Source organism: Convolutriloba macropyga, chromosome 6 (assembly GCF_964194025.1).
Source record: "Convolutriloba macropyga chromosome 6, txConMacr16.3, whole genome shotgun sequence".
Taxonomy (NCBI): Eukaryota; Metazoa; Xenacoelomorpha; order Acoela; family Convolutidae; genus Convolutriloba; species Convolutriloba macropyga.
Window position 1 is genome coordinate 11,145,301 of NC_134473.1, and position 27,447 is coordinate 11,172,747.

The window sequence follows — 27,447 nt, forward strand, 5'->3', positions numbered from 1 at the left end:
ACAATTGACTGTAGCCGAATTTTTTTACACAACATCGAAACGAAAAACTAAAAAACAATAAAAATGAAAATGCATGTTCTTTTTTGTTCTCTCGGAGTTATCGTTTATTGGCAACTGCAAATTGTTGCTTGTGATGAGATGTTTCCAAAGCAGTGTGATACCAAAATAGACTGTGCAGGAGTGAGGAGGGTTAAATCTTACTACGACTACATCTACGAATACAACAAAAATTACTATTGGTGCTGCCGAGGCACGTGCTCGTCAGAACCGTGCCAGAGATGCTCGGTTAGTTTCAAGGTTTCGAAGGACCAACATTTAAAAGATCTATATAATGTTTTAAAGCGCACACACGCGTACACTCTCTCTCTCTCACACACAGTTAAACATACACACAAACATATATACACGCAAACATTTACACAATACCTCACACACACAGATACTAGCGTAGACATTCAAAGATAAGCAAAGTATAAACAAAGTTTCCTATAGTTAATAGAAAATCTGAAGCTAGTCTCTGCGAACAAACAATCGCGCTACACGTTCTAACAACACAAATTTTACACGTACATACAGATTCGGTACATATCCAGTTTTGAACGTGCATGAATTAGCAGGGTTGCCTTTTCTTGAAAACAATTTTAGAGTCTTTCCATACACGTACAAACTTTACTCATGAAAATATGTTGCACTATATGTCAATGCCAATCAGTGTTTTCAAATTTCAAACTGGCAGTTGAAAAGTGGGATTCACTTCCCTCAACAAAAACAAAATCTTTTTTGTGGATGGATGCCTATTCCGCCAATTTGCCGTGTTTAGATTTCGCTAAATTTGGGGGCGAAAATTGCACTCCAAACGACTGCCAGAAAAAGCAAACACTAAAAGGAGGCCAATGCGTTTTTAAGTTTATTGGTTCGAAAGAACAGTTACCAGATTTCACAAAGTAGCACCAAATAAAAACAACTAAAAAAGGACGCATAATCCGCAAAACATCAAAACAAGAAAGATTAAGATAAATTACAATGACAGTTGTTTCAGCAGTCTAATTTGAGGATTGAATTTGGAAAAAAATGAGGTTAATATCTACAATTAATGAAGAAACTTTCAAATTGTAATTTCCTTTCTTGTTTTGGAGACTGATTAATCAACTCCTAAAATGCGGCCTAATGAGATATTTACCTGAACTTTTTATTTGAATGTCATGTTTTTAATGTGGGAAACACTTCCATTATTGGTATTTAAATATGTGTAATAGAACGCAAAATCTAGCGTTTCAAGTTCTCTTTGCGAAAAATACTTCCAATGAAAGTTTAGGGGGCTTATCTTAATTTTCTTAATACCCTTCACTTCAAAACGCAATAAAGATTTGTGAAATATTACTACCGACGAAAGTAACTACTAATAGCAACCCTAGTTGCAAAATCTTCGGTTAGAAAACGTAAGAAACCGTCGGTATCGTCGTTTTTGTTCGTTATTAAACGTAAGAAAGAATCGGTATCGTCGTTTTTTAGACGTAAGACAGATTCGGGATCGTCGTTTTTTCATCGAAAGCGAGATTTGGTATCGTTTTTTATTAAATGTAAGAAAGCATCGGTATCGTCGGTTTTTAAACGTAAGAAAGCATCGGTATCGTCGGTTTTTAAACGTAAGAAAGCATCGGTATCGTCGGTTTTTAAACGTAAGAAAGCATCGGCATCGTCGGTTTTTAAACGATTAATTTTTGGGACGTGTTTTTTCATTTTAGGTTATTTAATTTCCGTGTGGAAACTACTTGCTCGAAAGAAAATTTACGCGCTTTTAAAAGTGGGCGGCAAAAGTTAGCGGGAAGTTCTTTGTAAATAGCAGCTTTCTGGTACAGGCGCCCGTAATGATCATCTGAATTTGAGCCAAGTGCGTTTGCTTTGTGCGTGTACAGCGTGATTCGAATATGAAGTGTGAAATTGAACTTTATTTTCAGAAGGACAGAGATTGCCATGGTTACAATGGTTTTGGGTTCAACGAAAAAGTCTACTGTTGTGACGGTAATTCTCTAATTATTTTGCACAAATAACTCAACCAGCAACAGACCCAAATTGTTACCACATTTTCCAAAATATCTTGAGAGGTTCAACTTAGTGGGAAAATGTTGCTTTGAGCTGTTTCGCCAACTCCCAGAGTTGTTGTCCTTATAAAGGTGGAAAAAATCAATTAGAGTAAAATTTACGAGAGCTGGGGGGGGGGGCAGTTTCCCTTTATCTTTAATGAGTAACATCAGATCATTGAATGTTGAGTACTGATCTGCAATAATACTTGACTTGTTGGCGATGTTAGGAGGGTGTACTGAGAATAAGTGCCCGGACGGCAAGCAAATCCCAGAGCACTGCACTAAGGATGAGGACTGTGTGCCCGAGGGAGACTACTTCGACCATTATGGCTTCGACAGTGTCCACAGGTTAACTCAATAACTCACTCCCCTATTCGAGATCTATACTAATGAAAACACTGTCTTCGACTAAAATTGTCCATGCAAATAACGTGCTGGACCGAAAAAGGCTATGAAACGACTGTGGTGAGACCCTAAGCAAGACCTGGGATTTATGAAAAGACCTAATCAATGGTGGGGGAGGGGTAAATAATGAATTAAATTACATGGTCGAGGACCTTAGTTTAAGTCGAAGTTAATTCTTTTTATAAATCCAGTCAACTTTATTTCGTATACAATCTTGGTCAAGCGCAAGCACTGTCTTTTTTGGGTCAAAACCAATTCTTTCCATAAACACCCTGTTTCATCCAAATTCTTTTCATAAACTTCGGTCCATTTTTTCGTAAGCCTGAGTAAAGCCAAATTTTTTCATATATACAAACCTGGATCCAATCAAATTATTTTCATAGACAAACCTGGCTGGGTCGAACCAAATACTTTTCATAAACCAAAATAGTCGATGCCTCTGTTCATAAGCCAAACAAAGTTGAACACGATTTTTTTGTAGGTCGATCATGAGAACGAATGAAATAGCTAATGTACTGTCGGAAATTTTCTCAAGTCGAGTTGAAAAACCCTCATTTTAGAGACTTTTCCAGTATCTTCCAGGTGCGTTCATCTCTCCTTTTCTCAACCGGGCTGGGGACCGGCAACGACGGAGTTTCAAACAAACAGCTATAGGAGAGTTGAGCAGAGCACTAGCAAAACACCAGGCTCAAACTCTATCTCCAGACAAAAACTGAACAACAAACAATTACATAGACAAACCACTTTCGCTGGACTAAAAGTTTGCCAATCTAGACAGCAGAGTTTTTTCACCAAAAATAAAATTAAAGCTGATGTATTGATCTTTGGAGATCACTTCGACCAAGTTTTGACTCTGAAAGAGAGAATTTATCTTACTCGAGGTAAGTCCTATGATGTTTAAGTAGTTAAACAGTTTATTCGAGGGTTTTTGTGAAACAATTGTGCGCTGTATTGTCTCTAAAATTGGTTTTTGACGATTTAACATCTTTTCAATGTTTCAAACCTTTGATACTTCTCCTTTTTGTCATTTCGATTGTATTCTTAAAATAATCTCTCCGTTGGTTTTGTCAAGAAAAAACAACGAGCAAAAAAATTTGTTTCTTCAAATTTTAGTTAACTTTTCTGCTGACAGAACCAAAATGACGTAAATGAAGGAAAACCTACAAAATTTATCCTGGAAGATCTCAAAAATAAGTTTTTAACTTGACCTAAGAAAATTTCTGACGACCTTTTAGATATATTATACTTTTTCTACCCATAAAAAGACCTTGTATTGAACCATGATGACACTTTATTAGTTGCTTTTACCCGTGAAAGGAATTTTGTTAGATACATTGATCCAGAAAAAGACCATTTATGACTCAGGAAAAATTTTGATCTCGACTTTACACTATATAATGGTATTTTGACTCTACCCATGAAGATAGTGAGATCAACCGTTTTCATCTATGAAGAGATCTTTACTGACTTTATTTATAAGCATAACTGTGTAATTCATGTCAATATTTAGATTTGTGTTTATATCTCGACTACGGTCCTCATCAACATATTAACTCTTTTTCTGGCTTGAGGTGACCAAGTTGTTGCGTGTCGAAAGTACATCAAATATCCAGTTATTCATATCATACCCCGCTAAGTGGTCAAATAATGGATAACCCCCTACATTACTGTAAATATACCGTAATGGGGACCTATAACTTTATGGGGAAAGGATGGTTGGGGGTTGGAGGAGGCATAATGGGAAAATATAGAAAATCCTCCAGACATGATATGCAGGAATAGGGCGTAAGGGGGATTACAGAGTTCAGGGGCGTAGAGGAGTACAGAGTTCAGGGGGATTTTGCTCGTGAGCGACTTAGCCGGTGATCGTATTCACTCTACCACTCTAAAATTCAATCTACATTATATGAGAGTGTCGGCATACGGGAGTACTCGGTGCAATTTTTCAACTTTGACGCTCTTAATTCATCCAAAATAAGATGATGTAAGAATAGGGGGTAATAGATCTGGTTTCAGTTTAGTGATCTGCACTTCGATCATTGTTTGATCGTATCTTTTTCGTTTGTGCCCCCCCCCCCCAGCTTAGTGGGCGTATATTATTTGCACCCCCCCCCCCCCGACGCACGTGCTATATTTTTACATATTGCTTCACTGTAAGGGCACGTGCTCTGTAATTGGGGGATGCATAGACTTAATGGAGGGGGGCACAAACGGAAAAGATCCGTAAATCAGTATTTAAAAAGACGGCACGTACGTCTGGGCCGCAAATAATAGGCATCCACTAAGCTGCGGGGGGCACAGCGGAAAAGATCCCAATTTTGGTTCGTGCAAAATTCCAGCTGAACATTTGAGTTGAGCAAAAACCACTTCACCCCAAAAAAATTTCAAATGTTATGATCTCGGGAAGAATCCACGGGATATCCATTATGTTTCTTGCGCCAGTGCATCAATGACTCCCACTTACAAATTATGTGCGTTATATAGCACAATTTTAATTGAATTATATATAGCTCGTGAGCCTGGGGGCGTAAAATTTATATGCCCGGGGGATGGGGTATGTTTATCCCCATTATGATATCTTCATCTAATAGATTCTGTGATAACCTTGACTATAGGGTACAATCGTGCTGCAATTCCACTCAGATTTAGATGTATGGATTCGAGGTACGAATCCAAGTTTCCAACGTCAATTGGATTGCTACTTTTAGAATTAACTACAATCGCGGTGCGAATATAGACAATTTAAATGGTAGTGGATTTCTCCTTCAAATCCGCTAAGTTTTTATCTAGTGGAAAAGAGATTAGATTATGAACGACTGAATTCAGTAAGAAGATTCAAGAGAATGAAAAGTTAAGTAAAAGTGGGAGGTGTGAACAGTATGAAATAATGACTTTTTAGTCGGCGGTAATTTATAATTATGTGAACATTGACTTTTAGTTTTACAAGGACAAGTATAAAATAATTAAGTACAATTTACTAAATGGGAACTAAATTATGGTACAACCGTACCACATATCCTGCGCTGAACAAAAATTTTAAACTGCATCAGTATAAAATTTAGGATAATATTAGAATATGTACTGGTTATTATAAATAGTATACATAATGAGGAACGATTAATGAGTGCCGTAGTATTAGTGTTTTTGAGTCTCAAATGTAATGCAGAATGAACATAACGGAAATTGACAACATATGCAGAAAATTTTATGCACGCGATATAAATTAACTCGCAAACGTGATTCAAATCCATCCAACTTTCTAATACGCGGATTAGTGTTACAATTGCAACATCAAATTAAAGTTATGGAGAACTAACACACAATGAGAAATAAAATTAAACGAAAACATGAAATGAGTGGAAAAGCAGGGCAATTCCAGAATGAGTTTTAACAATTGCAGATTTGAACTAAGTTAATAAGTTAACAATGACAATTTGAAGTAGTTTTGGTTTAAATTTGATTTTCTGCATCGAATACACTCATGCTAACTTCACGAGCGTAATCGTCGTAGTTGTATTCTTCAGGGGACCAAGTTCCCACTGGTGGTGGTGCAGAGGGGCTGGCAATTGTCAATTCGTAGTTTGTTTCGGGAACTGGTGGCCTTGTAGCTTCTTCATGAAGGATCGTTTCTATCACCGGGTTTGTTCGTTTCGGTTTCTTGGAAACCGGAGCTGTTGATTCATCGCTAACCGAATTGACCGAGCTTTCGAATCCGTAGTAGTCTGGAGCTCATCGGTTTCGTTTAGCACTGGAATTCGGAGGAGACGTGGTTGAAGATGTCATGGAAGGAGCAGCAACAGACGATGTATTAGACGTATTCATACTCACCGATGTGGTGCGTGATCGTTTTCCCCCGACTTGAGGTTTTCGTGGTTTTCGGGCCAACATTGCCTTCGAAATGTTGCTGTTGGCAGAGGACACACCCGATGCTGCATCTGACTGTGTTGGGCGGTGTCGAATTTTTATCTCCCCACGGAATTTCTTCTTTAGTTCCTTCGTGTGCTGCGCAATTTTTTCTTCCGTAGTTTTATCATAAGGGAGGGGTCGACGCTGTGCATATTGCCAGAGATCAGTGTTTCTTTCGGCGCGAGTACCGAATTTAGCAATATCACTATTGCGAACGCTTACTTCGGGTACTCCCGGTTCTTTGATGACGGTTGTCGTATCTGATGTACGAACAACCGTGCTTCCTGGTGCCAGTGTTTCCCAAAGACCGCGAAGGTCTCGTTTGGAACGTTTGGTCACTTTGCGTGCGAGCTTCAAATCCAGTGACTTCTCCGATCTGGGGATGGGGTTATTCAGTTTGGGGTGTAATATGAAGCGGGAGACAGATTTGTTGTGTTCGCCGTTGTAGCGGCGTCCGGCGTCAACTTGTGCCCGCTGCATTGCCTCTTCAATCAGGATGTCACTTCTGTCTCCCGTCACCCATCCATTTTCATCCAAGTAGTCCTCAACAGGGACAGTGTCGGCGTCTAAATAGTGGTGAAGAATGTTTTCATATGACAGATTAGATGATTTAGGTGTTGTACTTATATTGCTTAGTGGTGTATTTGGCTTACGTCCGAAGTGTGCTTGGAAAGGTGTTACATTTGTAGTCTTTTGTTTACATATACGTAATTGATATACAATTGACTTTATTGCTTCTTTAATTGTGAATGTTTTATTTCTATTGTCTAATTTCATGCAGCCTAAGCGTCTTTTAATTGTTTGTATCAAACGCTCCACTAAACCTATTGCTCTATGATCATTTACAGGGGCAGGTAGTACGTTAATATTGTGTTGTTTGCAAAAGTTTTTAACTTTATAACCTATTAAACATCGTGCTTGATCAAGTCTAATATTTCGGGGAACACCGTGTGTTTGAATGTAATCATCTAAAAATTTTAGTACATTAGGTCCATCAGCTTTATCAAATACTTCTACAGAAGGATATTTAGAAAAACGATCAATACATGCTAGAAAATATGTGTCTTGATCTTTTTCATTCGTGATAGGACCGCCGAAGTCAATCTGTATTTCTTCATTTGGTTCTGTACATGGCAATAAAGGTTTCCAATTAGACGCCGGAATGACAGGTTTAAGGTTCTTACCAATATCTGTGCATGGTTTGCACGTGGCCGCTTTATTTAGAATTTCGCGGTGCATATACGGCCAGAACGCGTATTGGCCAAGAGTTATCATCCCCCAACTTCCTGGATGGGTTAGGTGGAGGCTTTCCAACACCGCGTCTTGAATTGAGTGTGGAATCGCGACGCGTTCGTCCACACAAACACATCCTGAGCGGACGTGCAAGTCTCGCCAGTACGAGAAGAGGTACGGGTTGACTTCTTTGCATCTCGGGGGGTCATCTTGAAGTATGCAGTCCCGTACTTCCTTTAGAACTGCGTCCTTGCTGGTCAGTACTGCCAGAAAGCCTTTTGTAAACAATTGTGTCAGATTGTTCTCAAACACCTCTTCTTTTGACAACTCGACACTAGGAGAAGGGTGTCCCTCATTTGAAGATCGGGTCGTTCCTGAATTTGGAGTGGATTGAAATGTCACTCGGCTGTGGGTAGGGGGAGTTTGCTGGTTTCGGCTGTGTGAAGGAGAAGTACTCATTTTGTGATTTTCGATTACGTGGATATGAGTACAATTAGATGTAGTGTTTAATTTTGACTGGATTTGAGTTGAGTTTGCACTGGTATTAGAATGAGATTGTATTTGTGCTGCGTTTGCAGAGTATTTGAGGAGCAACTGATTTGTATTTCGATTAATGGCAGAAAGCAAATTGGAATAGTTTGTTGAGTGAGGATGTGAGGCACGTGTGGAATGTGTGGTAATGACGCTGTTAAAGTGTCGTGATTGACAGGTTTGTGGTGTGGTATTTACATAAATTGCTGCAATTGCGTCTCGAATGCGGGTAATTGTTGCTACCGCAAATTCCTCGTCATATTTGTTTGTAACTTTTGCTTTCGGATTTGGTTGGCGAGAAATATAGTCTACCAGGCCCATTTTTGCACCGGGGATATGTTCAATATTAAAGTCAAAAGGTAAAAGACGATCAATCCATCGTGTTAATCTACTATTATAAGATTTGTTTGATCTGTGTTCTTTCATAATTGAGAGTAATGCACGATGATCTGTTATTATTGTAAATGATTTGCCAAATAAATAATATTTAAAATATTCTACGGACCACACAACACCTAATAATTCAAGTTCGTTAATGCTATAACGTTCCTCATTGGAGTTAAGGAATCGAGATGCAAATGCAACCGTATGCCAACCTGTAGGCGAACGTTGTTCAAGTGCTGCTCCTAATCCGGCTCTAGAAGCATCGCATTTGATCCGCGTTTCCAAGTGAGGATTGTAATGTGTGTTTTCTGTGGCGTTTGCTACTTTATTTTTAATTGCTTGGAAATGTGTATCGTGTTCTAAGTTCCAAATGAATTTTGTATTCTTTTTTAATAATGGACGAAGAGGATGACATAATTGAGATAAGTTAGGAATGAATTTACCAAGGTAATGTACAGAACCTAAGAATGATCGGAGTTGTTTTAAATTTTTAGGTGCTGTTAGGGATGCGATTGCTGCTGTTTTTGATTCAAGTGGGGCTATTCCAGATTGACTGAATTTATGTCCTAACCATTCTATTTCGGTTTTTGCAAAATGACATTTAGGTAAGTTGATTCGTAGGTTATCCTCATCTAATTTTTTAAGGCATTGGTAAACAAGTTTTAAGTGGTCTTCTTAGACCCACGGCTAACTACTATAATGTCATCTAGAAAGCAGTAAGTATTTTTTAGTCCGACTAACGTATAGTCCATTACTTTTTGGAAAGCTGCTGGCATATCGGTTAAGCCGTAGAAACCTGTAATGAACCGATACGTTCCCGTTCTCTCACCGCTGATAATATTAAAGTTACAATGTTTGGCCGTTTCCGGATCTAATTTAAGTTGACTGTATGCGTACTTCAAATCCAGTGGGGAATAATATGCTGTTTCTTGTGATGCGGATGTGTTTAAATTTTGCTGAATTGTATCAATCAAATTATCAATATTTGGCATTTGATATTTGTTTTTGTGAATAGACTTATTTAAAATTTTTGAATCTAGTGCTAATTTAACTGTTTTATCTCTTTTAACTGTAATAACTATAGGGGAGATGAAGTTTTTGTCGGAACAACTATTTAATTTAATAATGTGTTTTTCATCAAGTAATTTTTTAAGTTCTATGTTAACTAATGGTTGTAAATTAATAGGTACTCGTCTTCCTTTTTGATGAGTTGGTGTAAATTCATTATGAAATGTAGACTTTACTGAATGTTTTAGAGATTTATCGACACGGGTGACGAGCTCGGGAAAGTCAAAGGAAATTTGTCGCTTAATTGGGCATTGATTTTGATCAATGTTTGCCACTTGTTTTGATTGAATTACTGAGAAACCTAATTTTGGGAAAAGGTCTCGTCCAATGATTGGTCGGTGACCATCTTCGACGACAGTTACATCGACATCTGAGGCTATCCAGTCGTTGCACTTTATTGATGTCTTGATTATACCTTTTATCTTGATTATGTCATTGGAGAAAGTTTTTAAGTCATGGATTTCGGGGGACTGTATCCAATAACTATTTTTGCATTCCAATACCACTTTGTCTGCTAGACTTTTGTTAATGATCGTACAAACGCTGCCTGAATCCACCAATGCTTTGGTGCTTGTATTTCCAACTCGAATGTCCAAATTTACGGGTTCTACCTCGCGAGCGTCGGTATTGTACGAAATTGCTGCTACACAATTGTCATCGTAATCATCGTAGTCGGAATCGTAATTGGCATCGTATATGCTCTTTTGTTGTAGGAGTTTGCTAATATTGTTTACTTGTTCAGTCACTGATGTCGTGGTGCCAACTGTAGCCGCTTCCGAAATTGAGTCATCTACGTAGTTCACTCGAGATCGGGGTTTGTTAGCTTGTTTTGTTTTGCGACAAACCTTAGCGAAATGGTTAGAGGTTCCACAATTTTTACATGTTTTCCCACGGGCGGGACAATTTTTTCTATGAGATGGAGTCCAACCATATCCACAATTCGGACAGATTGTCGGTTTTACGAATTGATTTGTAGATGGTCGCTTTTTATTCCACGACCCTTGGATATTATTTATCGAGTGAACTTCATTAGTTGAATTGTTGGTTGCGGTTCCAGAGATTTTAAGTTGTGTTTGTATGCCCATTTCGATACTGATTGCTATTTCGAGAGCTTTTTTAGGTTCTCGTGTTTCTTTTAGCAATTCTCTTTGAATTTCTCCATCCTGCATGTTAGCAATAAACACGTCCCGTATTATTGATTCCTCACGATTTCCCAAATCACAATTTAGGGAAAGTTCTCGAAGGCACCCGTAGAACTTTTCCTCTGGTTCGCCTTTCATTTGTTTTCGGGATAGAAATGTATATCTGTCAAATGTAATGTTCCTTTGTTTGTTGAACACTTCATCAAGGCATTCCCATAGAACTTTCATGGTCACTCTGTCAATTTGGATACTTGGTTCTTGTGAACCAAAAATTCGTCTTCCTTCAACTCCCAGGCTGAGATACGTTAGGAATACTGCTTTACTGTCACAGTATTTCCAAGGCTTTTCCCCACATAGTATGCCCACAAGTTCTGCTTTCTGGCATCGGTTAAGCCATGAGTTTTTTAGCTGTTCATTCCTAGTACGTCTGTCTCTTTCGCTTTGAGCAGTGCTGTTTTGAACATCCTCCTCGTAGATTGGTTCTGGGGGAAGGGTAACTTTTTCGGGGGGGGGTCCTCAAGAAGAGTATCGATTGATATTCCTTCTTTAGCCATGATGGCTAACTTTAGCATGACTTGCCATCTGTCCCATTGCAATGGAGGCTCCAACGTCGGTTTTTCCCAAAAGGGCTCGATTCCCAAGAGTGCGCGTTCTTTTGTAGCTGACTGCGCCATGTGATAACCTTGACTATAGGGTACAATCGTGCTGCAATTCCACTCAGATTTAGATGTATGGATTCGAGGTACGAATCCAAGTTTCCAACGTCAATTGGATTGCTACTTTTAGAATTAACTACAATCGCGGTGCGAATATAGACAATTTAAATGGTAGTGGATTTCTCCTTCAAATCCGCTAAGTTTTTATCTAGTGGAAAAGAGATTAGATTATGAACGACTGAATTCAGTAAGAAGATTCAAGAGAATGAAAAGTTAAGTAAAAGTGGGAGGTGTGAACAGTATGAAATAATGACTTTTTAGTCGGCGGTAATTTATAATTATGTGAACATTGACTTTTAGTTTTACAAGGACAAGTATAAATTAATTAAGTACAATTTACTAAATGGGAACTAAATTATGGTACAACCGTACCACAGATTCAATTATTAACCTTGTTATACGTGGTTGTTGTCAATTTCCTTCAAATGGAACTTGTCAGTCAAGAAATAAGTAAACAATTGTAACGTTTTTTGCTAGCTCGTTCTTGCGACGGGAGCCTATAAGTTAAGGTCCGGCTATTTAAAGGTGCTGTGATGGACAGTGCAAGTTTGAGAGGTGTGTGAACGAATGGATCTTCAGTGGGGCTTTGTTTGGGCTGGGTCTCCCTCTCGTGGCCATCGTGATCATCGTAACCATAATCGCTCTGTCCTGTGTCAAAGTCAGGAAAAGTCAGTATTAGTTATCATATAACGTGTAGTCTCCCCCGTCCCCATTAACATAAACATTCAATAATTCGGAGAGGGGGCTACAACTTCGCGCACGGGGGGGGGGCTATAATGGGTCATTGGAAAGACCACTAGATTTTTACCCTTAATCAAGTAATCGCTTGCATTTCCTTTGTTTTGCCTACAGTATTGTAGGTGCGATAAATTCTACAAATGTCTTGTGTTTTATTACAATTTTTTTTGTGTCAGAAGAAAAATGTTGCACAAAATATTTCAATATTTCATGTGCATAAAATCTCAACAGTAATGTTTGACGCTGAATATCAATTTAAAAGCTGTCTGCAGGCCTTTAAGAAATTTATTATGAAAACTTCTAACCAGTATTCGATTTTTAAATTAATACTCGAATAAAACTCAACACGGAATTTTCCCATGACTATTATTCGCCCAGTGAAACGAAACTTGATACAAACTGCCATGTCATGCAAGATCTTGATAACTATTGCAGAGCTCAAAACTTGATTGGCAAAAATTTTGATTGGCTCTTGATTGGCAAAAATTTCATTAGCGACCTTGGCAAGATCTGACGAAACTTTCTTGGCGCAACTTTCTAAATCTTGGCAGATAAAAAAATTTTTGTTAAGCAAATAAGATTAAAAAACATTTTTTGAGTCAAATTGATAGTTAAAAAACGGGGCATTAAAGTGGGTGCACTCTAGACTTTTAGACCTTTCTGTATAAAAAGTGACTCAAGGCCCTATGAACAGAGACCCAGACCGAAACAAAACCAACTGCAAAAAATCGGGTCTTTCCCATTATAGCCCCCCTCCCCAGCTAAATTGTAGCCCCCTATGGTATGTTGACAATGATGGAGTAGGGGCCATACGATAACTCAACTAATTTTTTGGCAAGAGATTTTTGGGGCTACAATTTTGAGAATAGATAGATTACCTTTGAGTTAAATTTTAGTGAGGTATCAGCAATGTTCTTGTGCCAAAACTCCAGCAGATCCTAATGACACTGCAATCACTGGAGGCACGGAATCCGGAGAGTTGTCGGCAATGGTACCACCATCCACATTCGATTACAAGGAACTCAAAAACGAGGAAGCTATCAGCATCTAATAACAACATACAGCCTATATGCATCCAAAGTATAGACCTAGACTTATGAACAACCCAAATAGTCTAGTAGGGGTGTCGATATTGACCAAAATTATGCAGTCGAGGTTCTTAGTTAAAGTAAAGCAGAAGTCTTCTCATGGGTCGAGCAAAAGTTATTTCATAAGTCTGTTTTTCTGCAAATAAAGAATATATATATATATATATATATATATATATATATATTCTTGCTGCTAAAGATAGGGAAGCATCAATGGAGCAAGCCTAAACATCATGACACCACAGCAGTCCAACTTAAAACACAGTTGGAAAGCTGTCAAAGGTCTTAACAAAAATCGCAATTCTTAAACTAAAGTAGTTAATGCAGCTGGACTATTTTGCCACATTACTTGATTGAGGGAAACTAGGTGGTTTAATTGTAATGAACGCTTTCCCGTGGGATGGCTATATTCTGTTGTTTACCCATCCAATGCTATAAACTATTTTTTTAAAAAAAATTGCATGTTATTCTCAGATTTGCTATTCATCAGACGAAGAAGCATACACATTGAGTTCAGTATAAGCGAAACCAATCACTAAAAATACACCTAAAATTTTTGAGAAAAAAAAACAGAATTAAGAAAAGACTTTTTGGTCGACCCATGTTTTGATAATTTTTTTGATCTGGTCAAAAAAGACCATTGAAAAGACTTTTTGTCGATTTATGGTTTGACTTTTGCTCAACGAAACTTTCACATTTCAACAATTTTGGTCGAAGAAAAGTCTAGAACCCAATTTTGGTTGAACAAAACGGCAGCAAAAAATTTTGGGTCGAACAAATGTCCAGAGTTATAAAATTTAGATCGAGAAAAAGTCCAGGTGACTGATACTGTTTAGCAAAGCTCTTTTCATAGCTCTTTTGGGTTCAGCATGTTCTAATCATAACCAATTTTGGTCAGTCATGATCTTTTCATTGTCAAGGTCTAAACTATGGATATATAGTATGAGCATCTGTACCCTTTGGATAACTAAACAACTCATTCTCAAAATAAACAATATTTGGCTATTTTGAAGAGTAACATATCTTATTAACAAATTTTAATACTTTATGCTCGCAGCTAATATTATATTCAGACAATTCCATGACTTTATCTTGCAAGAGTCGGTAGATTTAGTAGGGAAAGATGCAAGTGCTTGCAAAGTAATTATTCACAATTTCACATACTATAAATTTATTGAGGCAATCTTCATTGGTAAGCTGCCCAAAGATCGAAAAATATATAGTCAGAAACTTATAAAGTCTTGTCTTGCAAGATAACTAAACATTTTACTCGCTCATTAGTTAGATTTCAAAGTTACAATTTGCTTCTTACCCTTGTACAGCCAGATAATCTCTCAACTCAATAAAATCTTCCTGCATGAAAAGTTCTTCAAACATAGCAGACTTTCAATAAACAAGAACAAATCGATTAGATTAAACATTTACATTCAGTGGAAACTTCACAAGCTTCGTTGAAAAAAGTTTTTCGACAATTTTAATTAACCTAGAACAACGTTTGAAGCAATTATTGTAAACGTTTTTCGCGTGTGTGTTTACGCAACATTTTTGCTTGCTCGTTTTTGCTCTTTTCTTCTGGATCAAAATTTGCTTACAAGCCAGTTTTTATTTCTTAATTTATCGCGGTCTCAATTGCTCTCGTTCCGAATTTAAAAATCTGGAGGAAAACAAATTATGCGCCGTGAAGAGAGAGCAAAAAATAAAAATGTCAAGATGTCCGATTGCCATCATGGAGGTTGCCGTATTGAACCAACGGAGATTCGCTTATTTTTCCCCACATCAAATTTCACGCTACTCATTTGTATTTTAAATTGCCCTGCCTGTCCGTAGAGAGCAATTCAAGCGGTGTCAATTTTTTTTTACTAAGTTCTGAAAAAATTTAACTGATTTTGCTTTGGCTGTCATTGTGCTACTGTTTATTGGACTCTGTAACAGAAGAAGCCAACTTTAGAAAGAATTACAGTGGAAAAATTGTTTTTGCTATATCTTTACTTTATGACCTAAATTAGGACCAAGTTAAGACTTAAATTAAATAAACACGATAGTGTTTTGGGATCTCCGCTTTTCATTTTGGATCTTTTTGATCTTCCACAGTCAATTGAGCACTGTAAATTTTATCTTTACCGCTATGATTTGAAGCTGATTACAACTATTGACATTTACAATGTCTTCTTAAAAGCTAAAAAAAATTTCTTGAATTCCATGTTAACAAAACTAAAGAAGCTATTTTCTGGTCCAAAAATGAAAGCGCTTTAAATTTACAAAACTCCAGGCTAGAGAAGGCAACCAAAGTTCGAGAATTAGGTGTTCAGTCCATTCTTTTGTGGGAACCCCAAATAGATTTTCAATTGGCAAAATCAATCGATGCTCAGCGTCCTCAAGTGAAGTTTACCCGTTGCCGCAAAAAAAAGAAAAAGTAATTTTACCAATCTTTATAAGAACACAAATAGCGGAAAGTAATCTTTTTTGTAATAAGGTATTTCATTTCAGGATAGCATGCACTAATTTGAGCAATGCTATTGCAAATTATTTTATACAAAAAAGTTCCAATTTTCGAACATTTGCATTTCTTACATCCAATGAGCTGCAAAATGTTGCCATTCATAGATTTTTGCTTTCTCAAACTAAAAGTTTACGGCAGAAAAATAAAATACAAAATGTAGAACAAGAACTTTAAATGATGCTTCTGAAGTTGCAATGTAATTACTACGGTTACAGGAGGACAACCAAACCTTGCAACTTGTTGCTAAATAAAATTCTGAGAGTTCTGAACAGTTTTCTGTTATGCGCGTTTTTGTTTGTCCTATATTTTGGCCTAGAGGTACGAGTTTGTATTATACGTTTAGGATAATTTTTCAGAACTGTAATCCCCTACCCGAGTGTCATAAACTATCAGTACTGAGTCAGTATATTTCAATTGTAAATCGAAGATTCACCACTGAATCAGAGTGACCTAAGGGTCTTTGGTTAGCCATTATGTGCAGTACAAACCCAGAAAGCAATTTTTTTTGGAAATAGGATATTCATGATGTTTTGAGTTTTTCATAATGTTCATAGAATTTTCAGAAAAAAAATGAAATTTTTGAATCGAACTCAAAAATTTTGGTTGAGCATGAAGATGCTATTTTTGTTTTCAACCATTCTTGGGCACGCGCCATGTTAATCTTCTCTGTATCGTTCCAATTATAGTATATGTGCTACCGTAGCTAGAAATTTGTTTCTATTTCAGAAAATAATTTACTTATTTCATTCATTTTCAGCAATCCATGCTCTATAATTCTACTTAAGCGAACGAACGCTAACGAACGCTAAGACACTGAAGCCAACAATCGCGGGAAGGGGGCGCGGCTTACTTCTTCCAGTAGTAAAGCGGGTTGGCTTACTTCTTCCAGATGAAGGTGAAGACGAAGAAGAAGAAGTAGGAGCGGGGCGGCTTACTTTTGCCCAACCCCCCTCAAACTCCCCCCCCCCCCACCTCCGCTCCAACATCTTCCAGTAAATTGAGTAGTTGACATTTTCAAGGTTTTTTGTGATTAATTGTATTTTCGGTGATTTAATTTTTGCCATTGCCCACTTTTTCCAGTCTCTGTTAATGAGGATTTTTAATTCTGTTTAATTGAAAAACAGGTAAAAAATTCATTATGTCCACGATAATTACAGAATTGAAGTTCTTAATGTTCATGATAGATTCAGAATTTTACTATGAATTTTGCTATGAAATGTCTATAAAGTGCCATGATCAGAACTCTGGCCATAGTAATAATCATATTGAAATTTTTATGATTCAGTACTAAAATATAATGAAATGTCTTGGTAATCCATGCATCAATTTGGATAACGTAAGACCCAAGAATACAGATAGAATTCGGATAAAGTAAGACCCAAGAAGAAGTACCGACCTAATTCAGATCATACCAACTAGGGTCTTGCACGTGGGGGTAAACTGTGTCCGTTTCACAAGGACTGGCAGGACTACATCCGGTCTGGAAAGTGCCATTAGGGCCATATCCACTGTCTTGAGTTTCTGATTAGTGCACGACATACGGTCTGGAAAGTCTGATCACAGCCCGGCCCCGAGACTGGATAGTCATCTCATAGCGTGAACTAGAGTGTAGATGGTTTCGTGCTAAAATCTGGAGAGTCTTAATAGAAAACTGAATAGTCTGTAAGTGTATTCAGAAGCCCTTCCAAAGTCTGGAAATTTTGCTCAGAAACTGACTGACTGATAAAGCAACCAATCTCCAGGTTTTAAAACAGATAAAAACAACCTGATATAAAGGGAATGGATCTTTAGCGCCCAATTTTTCCATTATTATTAATAATGTATGTACAATCAAGTTCAATCAATTTAAAAGGCATCAATAAGTAAAAGAGAAAGTTCGCAAAGATGATTTGATGCTCTGTTTTTCAAGACGAGTTTTTCCTTGAAAAAAATTGATTGCTCTTGTTGCTGTTAGCCAATTCAAGCGCCGGGAAGGGTTTCTGCTGGCTCTGCTTGCGTTTATTCTTATTCTCGGTGTTCTTGGCTTGCCTTGTAGTAGTTGATTAGTTCGTAGCTGTTCCATGCGTGGTAAGATATCCATTATTTTTTTTATTCATAAGACAAAAAATTTGTTAAATAAAATAATAATTCAAGAAGTAAGGCGTGACAAGGAGATATAAAAAGAGAGTGAAGGGAGTGTAAATAATAATAATAACAAAATTAAATAATACAAAAAGAAGAAAGGAAAATAGGGACCAGTTTGAACTGATGAACTTCAAAGAGCACGCTATAGAGACTAAGTTTTGTATACAGACAAAGTTTTTGTTAATTGCAGGCGAGCTAAAAAATTTTGATAATTGCTGTTTTTTCTGTGCTTTGAAGTTAATTTTTATACTACTGAAGAACACAGTAACAACATGCATAAGACGAATTCTGTTTTTCTGAAAAGAATACTTTATACCAATGATTTCTGCTACATTAACTGTCATACAATATAGTCGGGATATCCAAGAGCGCGACCAAAATTAGTATAATAGTGCACATGCTCGACTCAAGTTGGTCTGCTCAGAGCAAATTTCGGATAATCTGGTACCCCATGTGTAAGAAGCAACTCAGTCTGATTAAGGCTGACTGGCGTCGCACTGTTCGTTCTGTGGGTTTCATGAAAGAAACAACATGCATTATCTGAAGCGTACATACCGATGAAACATGATCATATAATCAAGGCACTCTCAAAGGAACTCAACTAGATTTTTTTCCTAAGTGTAATTATTTCCATCACTAAATTAAATCTTCTCAATTCCTCTCAAATAGTCTTTTGAGAGGAACTGAGGCGTCTTAATTCCTCTCAAATAGTCATAATAAATCATCAATTCTTCTCTACTGCACCTAATTGTTTTACCAGAGTTTTTAAATTTGTTTCAGGCCTCAACCTAACAAAGTATTCCAAAACTCATTTGAAACTAAAGCTTTCTTCAAAGTTTTGCGCTTGAGCACGTTTCAGCAAATTTTTTGGCATTGAAGGAAATTCCTTCTGTGTTGAATTTTGATTAAGCTAAGAACCAAATTGGTATTACGGTAGCAAACCAGTGAAGTGTGAAATCAGAATTTGTTTATTACAAAAATGTGAAAAGCCAAACGAAGAGCAGTTATTCAATCTTTTTTCTTCATTATCTCATGGAAAATGCCTCAAAATGTTTACATACTGAGCTAAGCCCCCGGTAAACAATACATTGCCTTTTTCCTGGTCTTTTGGTTGTACTCTATATAACAGACTGCGTTTACAAATTCAACCGAAGCAACACTATTGATACTTTGCTGACATCCAAGAGTTCCATAAAACCGATGAAACCAAAAGAAAACTTATTTTGATTTCCATATTTTTAAATTTGAAGTTTGCTTAATTTTTGTTTTAGCCATTTGGCTTCATCAAAAGCTTTGTCGCATGTTAACCGTTTTCGTGAAAACATTAATGTAGACAGCTGTTTTTGGCGCGAATGACAGTTTATTACCAATAGAATAAAAAAAACATAGCAGGACAAGTCCTGAAATGCAATCCAAAGAATTGATTTAGCTTTGACTTAACAAAAAACAAGCCGTGTTAGATGTCCAATGAGAAAAATTAGCTTGACAACATTGAGATTAAGCACTTTTACCACAAGAACAGAAAAACAAACAAGACTAAAACTTCAGAACATTTTTTTAAACACATGGTCAAAAGCAAAAAACAAATACTAAGAACTCATTCAACTTAATAAAATCTCTTGTTTCTCATTATCAACCGATGAAGCCTGTCATTAATGAGGTTAAGAGAAAAAGCAGCAATAAGTTCAAGAAATACTTGCAAGACTCAAAAATTCACTAATAGTCAAAGAAAGCAATAGCTATGAATTGAAACGATTTTAAACAAAAAGAAAAAAAAACTTTTAGCAACCGATGAAATCGGTCAAAAATGAGACAGACATAAGATAAAAAAATTAACAACAAAAACCTATGAGGCCTGTTACTAATCAAGAAAAACGATAAAACAATAAAAAATTATAAAAGTACAACAAAGACTCCAAAGCTTACTATTAATTTTGAGAAAAAGTACTGTCAAAGTCATGACAACTAATAACTATTAACTCTGAGCATTGATTTGGTTTTTTGCGCCTAATTATTAGCCAATGAGACCTGTCATTGGTGGTACTAAGTCACCAGATAGCGGAAACAATTTTTGAATATGGGTCAAATCAATGTTCTTTATCGTTTTTTGACAAAAAAAATGTTCAGGTCATAAAAAGATACAACTGCTCCTTTATCAATTCTGGCATTTTCAACTTGATTTGGTATTAAACAATGACATATGTATCATACTAAAAGCACAAGGATACTAGCAGACCCTGTAGGAGGTTCCCAGGCCGCTCAAGAAAAAAACTAAATTTTCAGAAATTAAAGAGAATTTAAAAAAAAAACATTTTTATAAAACTTGCTTATATTTTTAATATTAAAACCTTGAAGCTCATTCCCCATTACCGCTAGAAACAACGCAGTAACCTATTTTCAAAACCCGGAGGAAATTCGTTGACCGTTGATTTTAGTGAAAACTATAAAATGACAAATGTTGAAAAAGAAATAAAAAAATTGCAATTTATCAAAAAATTGATAAAATTTGCGGTATTAAAAAGTTGAAAACCTTTCCATGGCCAAAACATTCTTTTAGTAACATATTATTAAACACTAGATGAAATTTCGCGAGGTTGAAAAGATTTAAATAATGACAGTAAATATCAGAAAGTTTGAAAGAAAAATTAAAGTTTTATCAAAAATTGCTGAAATTCGTGATGTTAAAATATTCACTACTCTATGTACTTGAAGGACTACCACTGTTTGGCTACGAGCCTCTAATGAAACTTGATGGACTTGATGAAAGCTCAAAATCATGAAAAAAGTTGTGAAAACATCTTACACAAATTAAAAATCATCTCAAAATGTTGAGAAACTAAAACAATCAAACAAACTAAACAAAAATATACTCTATGCTAAAACTCTTCATGCTTTTAACCCGAAGGCAAAATTTGATCCCTTTAAATACACCTAGTTCATAATGTGTCTAAAACCACTTTTTGTCTTTGAAAATGGTTCAATAATATATCAGCAAGACCTGAAAACAATTCACTGGCCCTTGAAGATCGATTAACTCAGAAACGACAGAAAAATTTTTAAAAAAATTGAAATCAATTGCAAATTTTAATGAAATGTTGCTAAAGATTGTAATATTAATATCTTTAGAACCATTTCTATGTCTCTAGAAGCTTTCCAATCTCAAGACTCAAAAATTTCAATGGCTCATAAAGATCGGTAAACTAGGTGAAAGACAAAAATTTTTGGAAAATTTCGCATTTTACCAAAAAATAGAACTTCGTTCTATTTAAAAGTCGAAAACCATTTCATTGCCCTTAGCAACTATGTAACAACATAATATCAGACCCTGGAGGACATTACCCGGCCGCTGTAACAAGAAAAATTGAATAAAAACAATTGTTTTCAAAAAACTTGAAAAAAATTGCAAATTTTCTCAAAAAGTTTACAGAACTCGAAATGCTAAATTGTAGGAAAAAACTCCATTCATACTAAAAATTATGCAAAAAGTTTTTAACAGACCGCTGATTAAACTTGTTGGCCCTTGAAGTCGGACAAAAATCAAAAATTGACAAAAAATTTAGAAAAACTAGAAAAAATTGCAGATTTTATCAAAAAAAATGCTAAAAATAGAGGCACTAAAATGTTGAAAACCATTCCATTGTCACTAAAATCTATGCAGCGCCCTAGTAAAAAAACCCTAAAGGAGAGTACCTGTCCCCTGTTGGTCGAAAACTAAAAAAAATGAGAAAATTTTTCAAAAAACTAGAAAAAAATCGCAGAAATTAGTATCATTTTGCGTGTTTGTGTTTGTGATAACAAAACATATAGCACATAAAATGGTCATAATACGTAAATTTGGCTCTCAAAAAACTTCAACCTAAGACTAATCAAACAAAAAAAAAACATTTAAAAAAATCACAAAAAAACAAGAAAAATTGCATCATTTTGAGCTCAAAAACTCCTAAAAATGACCTTTAAACCTTAAATTAAGGCCATCCCATCAGCTGCACCACTCTAAGCACGTGAAGAACTACTAATGCCCCCTTTGGACATCTAAGAGAATTTAATGCACGCTGGGTTTTACCTGTTGATCCCGTTTTGAAAGTTCGAAGTCATTGAAAAATGTGTGAAAACACACAGCGCACCAATACAGAGCACCAATAGAAAAGACAGAGCACCAATACAATCTCTTTTCTGGATTGCAAAAAGACAACACACCAATGCAATTCAAATCCTTTGGATTGTAATTAACCCTTCCCGGGACTGGCTCGAGCCATTATTGCCCAGTTGAATAGGACAGAAGAGAAGCGCTCAATTAGGAATAAATGACCTTCATTTTTTTCAGTTAATGTGATCACAAGACGAAAAGTCAGAGAGCAGCTTTTATCAGACGTTTATGGCATAAGTCTTGATGCTTTCGTTAGGGTTTTAACTTAATCCTCAGATAAACGTTCTAGCGCATATTTATTTGCTGTCCCAAAAAGAATAACTTCTGCTTACACTTGCAAAATCTTAACTCAGGTTGTAAACTCTAACAGAAATTTCACAGAGGAGATTTGATTGAAAATGGTTAAAATGCTAATTTTATTGAAGGATAATAATCTGTGAAAAGGAGCTTGATCAAGTGAAATCGTTATCCCATTTTATCCCATCGCTATCCCATCAAGTGAAATCGCTAAACGTTTTTTGTGTTTGATCTTAATGATTTTAATAACTAGAGTGTTCTACAAGTTTTTTTTGTGGTCGTTGTTCAGCAATCGGCCAATGGTGCTTCTATAGTTCTAGAGGTTTCTTGGAAAAGAGCAAATAATATTTTTGCAAAAGTTTTTTATAAACATTTTTATTCGGCTCTGTAGTAGGCAAATTGTTAGGGGATTTAAGATTTCCAAAAAATATTCAAAATGTGTATTCAAAACTAACCTGCTTGTGTTTTTCGACATGACTTTTTTGCTAACTTTTATGCTCATTACACTGGTTTTTGTCCATTTTCAAACCATCTTTACAGCAATCAATTGAGCTTGAAATTAACCTTAAGCAATTTTCAAGCACTGTCATACTTAGTTTTGACGGGCCAAGACCTGAATGCCTAACAAACGGTTTTATGTCGTGGACACCAAACTCAGAAAATCAACTACTCCCGGGTCGCCACTTCCTAATAGTCATACAAGGATCATATATGTCATACAAATCATAACGTATCTTTGTATGACTACTAGGAAATCATATATGACCCTTGTACGAAATCAAAGAAATTATAAATGTTATGTAATACTGCTCGAAGATCACAAGCATTCTCAAACCGATAGCTGACCCATTGAAACCACTGCAAGCAGAGCTATGACATATGAAATCATTTATGATCCTTGTATGACTAATAAGAAGTCAAAAATTTATCATGTATGATTTCTAAGTAGTCATACAAGGATCATAGATGATTTCTTAGTTGTCATACAAGGATCATATATGATTTCTTAGTAGTCAAACAGGAATCATAAATACTACTATGAAATCAAATACAGGCGAAGTTCTCAGATAAGCCGGGACATATAGACCACAAGCAGGAGAGAACATGAGAGGCACTCGATGAGTGACTTCGATGCAACGGTAGCAACTGCTGGCTACCGGGCACAAAAAACACTCAAACTGTGCATCTCATAAAAGGAAAGGGGAGCACCGGTTAAGCCACAGCATTAAATCTAAAGGGGCTAGTCCCAGATAAGCCGAGATCAAAACTACACAAACAGAAAAGCGATAAAAAGTAAAGAAACAACAAACAATTCAAAATATAGTGAGTTTTTTCCTCACGCTTTTGTGCCTTTAGTTTCAATCCACACGCCTACCTCAGTCGATAAATGTTACAATGACATTTCCTGCTAAAGATTATGTTGAAAAATCTTGGATAAACCATCAAAATGAAACAAAAGCTTAAACAAATGAATATAAACCATCTTCACCCCCTATATCTACCAGTAGCGTGACCAATGTGATAATTTAAAGGACAGTTTAAGCGAAAACTAATTTTTTATAAAGTTATTTGTTATAAGGAATCAACATCACACAACTGTAGCATTTTAGGGTAATACTGGTTAGTAAAGGTACTGTTTGGTCTTTACCTATTTTTCTGGTAGCGTTTAGGCGAAACCAGTTTGAGAAAACATACCATCTGTAATGAGAGATGGCTAGCTTTAAATCAAAAACCACTTTTTTATTGGTTTTTCTGAAAATTCTTGATTTGCTGTAGCTGTGACTTTGTCCTTATTCTTGTGTTACAAGAAGCCAAAAAAAACTCAATTTGACAGTTTAAATAAAATTTTTTAACTTCTTTTATTATCCTTGCATGAATACTAAGAAATCATACAAGACTACTAAGAAATCAGCAAATGAGTTTTTTTGGTATCAGTTGTTTAAGGCGTAATAAATTAAGCGTTTTAGTGTTAAGCTTGATATTTTGTATAATCCTTGTATGTCTACCAAGAAATCATACAAATCATATATGACCTAGCATGATTACTAAGAATCATATATGACCTAGTATGACTACTAAGAAATTTGTATGATAAGAAACCAGGCCAGCAGGATCCAACTGGTGTTTTCCAACTTCTGCATCATTTTAATCCCTGGAACTTGCATAGTCTCCCCCTGAAAGACATCTAAGATCAATTTGCATTTATTTGGGTGGCACTGACCTTTAAATTAAGGAAGGTTCCATTTGGGTAATGAAACAATCGATATCTGACAATACTGCAGAAATCGACGCAACTGGAGACATCAGTGCAAATCAGGAAAAAAATGACATTCTAGAGGACGGCATTTGTAATTTAAAACAAGTTTGGACGCTTGCTCGAATAAAAGGCACTTGAGTTTGATTTCAAATATTTGCACTGTAGCTATTTTTACTCTCTGCAAGATATCAGAGGCTATTTTGGCAGAAAACATATAAGTTTACAGTTTACTAATACAAGATTGGGTATCACATGTACCTATAGCAGGAGCAAAAAGTATTCAATCTTTCTGTATACCAATTTCCGGTAGTTGTTGAATGACTTTTTACCCAAACTGCAACCAAAAACTTCCCGCAGTGATAGGATTTATTCTCTTGCTTCTATGCAAATAGTTAATTATGGGAAACTAAGTCAATTGTGTCTCCAACAAAAAAAGCAATAGCAAAAAGACCAACTTTGTTCAGATGCAGATAGTTCTGTTTTATGCAAGAGAAACACGCTGAGCAAAAAAGACAAAAAATGTAAGAACTGCAAGAACTTCAACGAACTCATTATTCTTTCAAACATTACGATGCAGAGGTATACCCAAATCGTCACAGGCAGATATGCCCGATGCATGTATCTCGTGTTCGTTTTTACTATGTCAATACATTGAAAGTGGAACAATAATGCGGAAAATAGCTATTTTAGCAGAAACCGGCAAAATGAAAGGGAATATCGTATCCCGTGTTCGCAAAAGTGTCGTAATTTTAGCCGCGAAATACTAGTATAAACTTAATAACCAATTTATCGCGCCAGTTGTATCACGCATCCGCTCCATTTATGTATCGATTTTTTGCACGCAATGTAGCTCGATTTCCCATATAATCCGCAATTAAACCTAACTTAATTACTACTTATTTAATTAAGCCTAACTTATTACTACTAGTGGTACTTTATTACTAATTTATTACTACTTATAATACGTTATTACTACTTATTTCTACTTATCAGTATTATTTATTACTATTTATTAAAACTGGCCAATCCCACATTGATATACAAAGTCTTTGATGTGCGAGGGATTTTTCGGAAAAAAATCAGTTTTTGTGGTTGCATGTATTTAAAGAACTTTAAAGCTTTGAAGGCTTCAATTAAATCTTTATTAAAGTGCTTATTGCATGCTCAAAATGCGCGCGAATAATATATACCTAAATTGAACGGAAACGTGCTACAAGATTTGTTACCTAATTTTTGCACGGAATGTTCTTTTATTTCTAAAAATTGGCGGAACTCCTTTTGCGAAAAGTAAGATACAAAGGATGTTACCTAATTTCGTTCATTGTATGTAACTAATTTGCGAGCCAATTTTACTAAGTCGGAAATTTTGGGGTATACCTCTGAATCGTAATGAACGGATTTGTTAAAAGGCAAATGGGACAAAATTTTTAAAAAAGCCGCTCTATGATTCTCAACATGGTTTCCTGGAAAAACGGCCAGTATTCACTGCTTTGGCAGTCTATGACAATATGTTTAGAAGATAATACATGACAACAACTCAATATTTTCTGACAATACGCTATGAAACATCATAATAACTTTGACTCGAAAAATTCTAAAGCGCAATATTTGAATCAATAAAGCGGATAGAGAGCGGATAGGGCTCAATCCTGCAAGTTGTGAAAAATATTAAAAGAAAGATTTTTGAAACCATTGAAGACCAAAAAATACTTAAAAATTACTCCAAAAACTACCCTAATGTATAAAATCCGATCAGTTTGAAGTTGTCCGCATATTTGTAGCTATCTGACATAGCACATCATGACGCCCCCTAAAGTCGAAATTTTGCACTACACCTAATACCGGAAGTTTTTACGACAGTCTTCTTCCGGACAGTTTGTCATCGGTTCTGACAATTCCTCCATTTCCATTTAGGAATCAATTCTCTAATTACAAAGAATGTTTAATTATGTCAAAAGTCTTTTTAAGGTCAACATAGAGAGCTACTAATTTCAACAAAGCGGCTGAGTAAATTCATGATGATTCATGCGCCTTTTGTAGAAACCATGTTTTCGAAGAAAAAAAAGTAAACATAGAAGGATCTGAACCTAGTCAATTACAAATTTCTATAGAAAGAAGTCAAGCTATTTGGGCTGTGATTTGGAACTTGTTGTTGCCTTAATTTTTATTCATGCGCATTTTCTCACTGAAACTCTTTGCTGCAAGGAAATTGCTCTTGTTGGTTTTGGTAATAAAAAAGATTCAAGGCACCTTGCAAATACCTAGCACAACGTTTCAGATTGAGATTGGCAATGCTGTCCGGTTTTTTGCTTTGTTGAGATTTTTCCGGATTTGAAAAGTTGCATTTCGGGTGAAACACAAATTATTATTATCACCTTCAACTTCAATAGTTGCTGCGTTACGATTTTGACTTGAGAAGACAGATTGAAAAACAAATTGAAAAGTTCAGCTTTTTCATCATCCATTTTTGCTGCTTGATCTTCTGGCAAGGCTTTACTTAGAATTCTTTCTCGTCGGTATTTAAAGAAAGCGCTAACTGATTTTGTGCATTCTCAATTTACGAGTTTATCATTAGTCCACGTAATTCGCTGACCAGAAGTGTTTTACTGTTTCCGGTCGATTCAATTATACAAGAATTTTTTGGTCCATGGTTCTTCGAGGGATAAAGTTTTGCAAAGTATCAAAAGACCACTTGCTGCACAAATCGAATAACAGATTGGAAATTTTGTAGCAACAGGGTCAAAATATCTACGAACTGATTTATCGTAGCCCAGGTAGCAAGTTTTAACGAGAACATCAAGAAATTGCTTGTAATGTTTGATCTTTC

General features: G+C 36.0%; 2 protein-coding genes and 1 non-coding gene across 4 annotated transcripts in view; 2 read left to right on the forward strand and 1 right to left on the reverse strand.

The window, feature by feature from the left end:
* The window catches only part of LOC142341478 (uncharacterized), a 357,626-nt gene that overhangs the window by 260,918 nt on the left and 69,261 nt on the right, over window positions 1-27,447 (forward strand). The window lies entirely within an intron of this gene.
* Window positions 7-13,374, forward strand: LOC142340757 (uncharacterized). Its single transcript, XM_075391462.1, has 5 exons — window positions 7-285; window positions 1,959-2,022; window positions 2,312-2,432; window positions 11,995-12,137; window positions 13,104-13,374. Exons 1-5 carry the CDS (start codon window positions 64-66, stop codon window positions 13,256-13,258), a joined length of 705 nt encoding a protein of 234 aa, XP_075247577.1. The 5' UTR covers window positions 7-63; the 3' UTR covers window positions 13,259-13,374.
* LOC142341878 (U6 spliceosomal RNA) lies at window positions 16,399-16,504 on the reverse strand. The gene has a single exon (XR_012759132.1). It is a non-coding gene; the product is annotated as a U6 spliceosomal RNA (small nuclear RNA).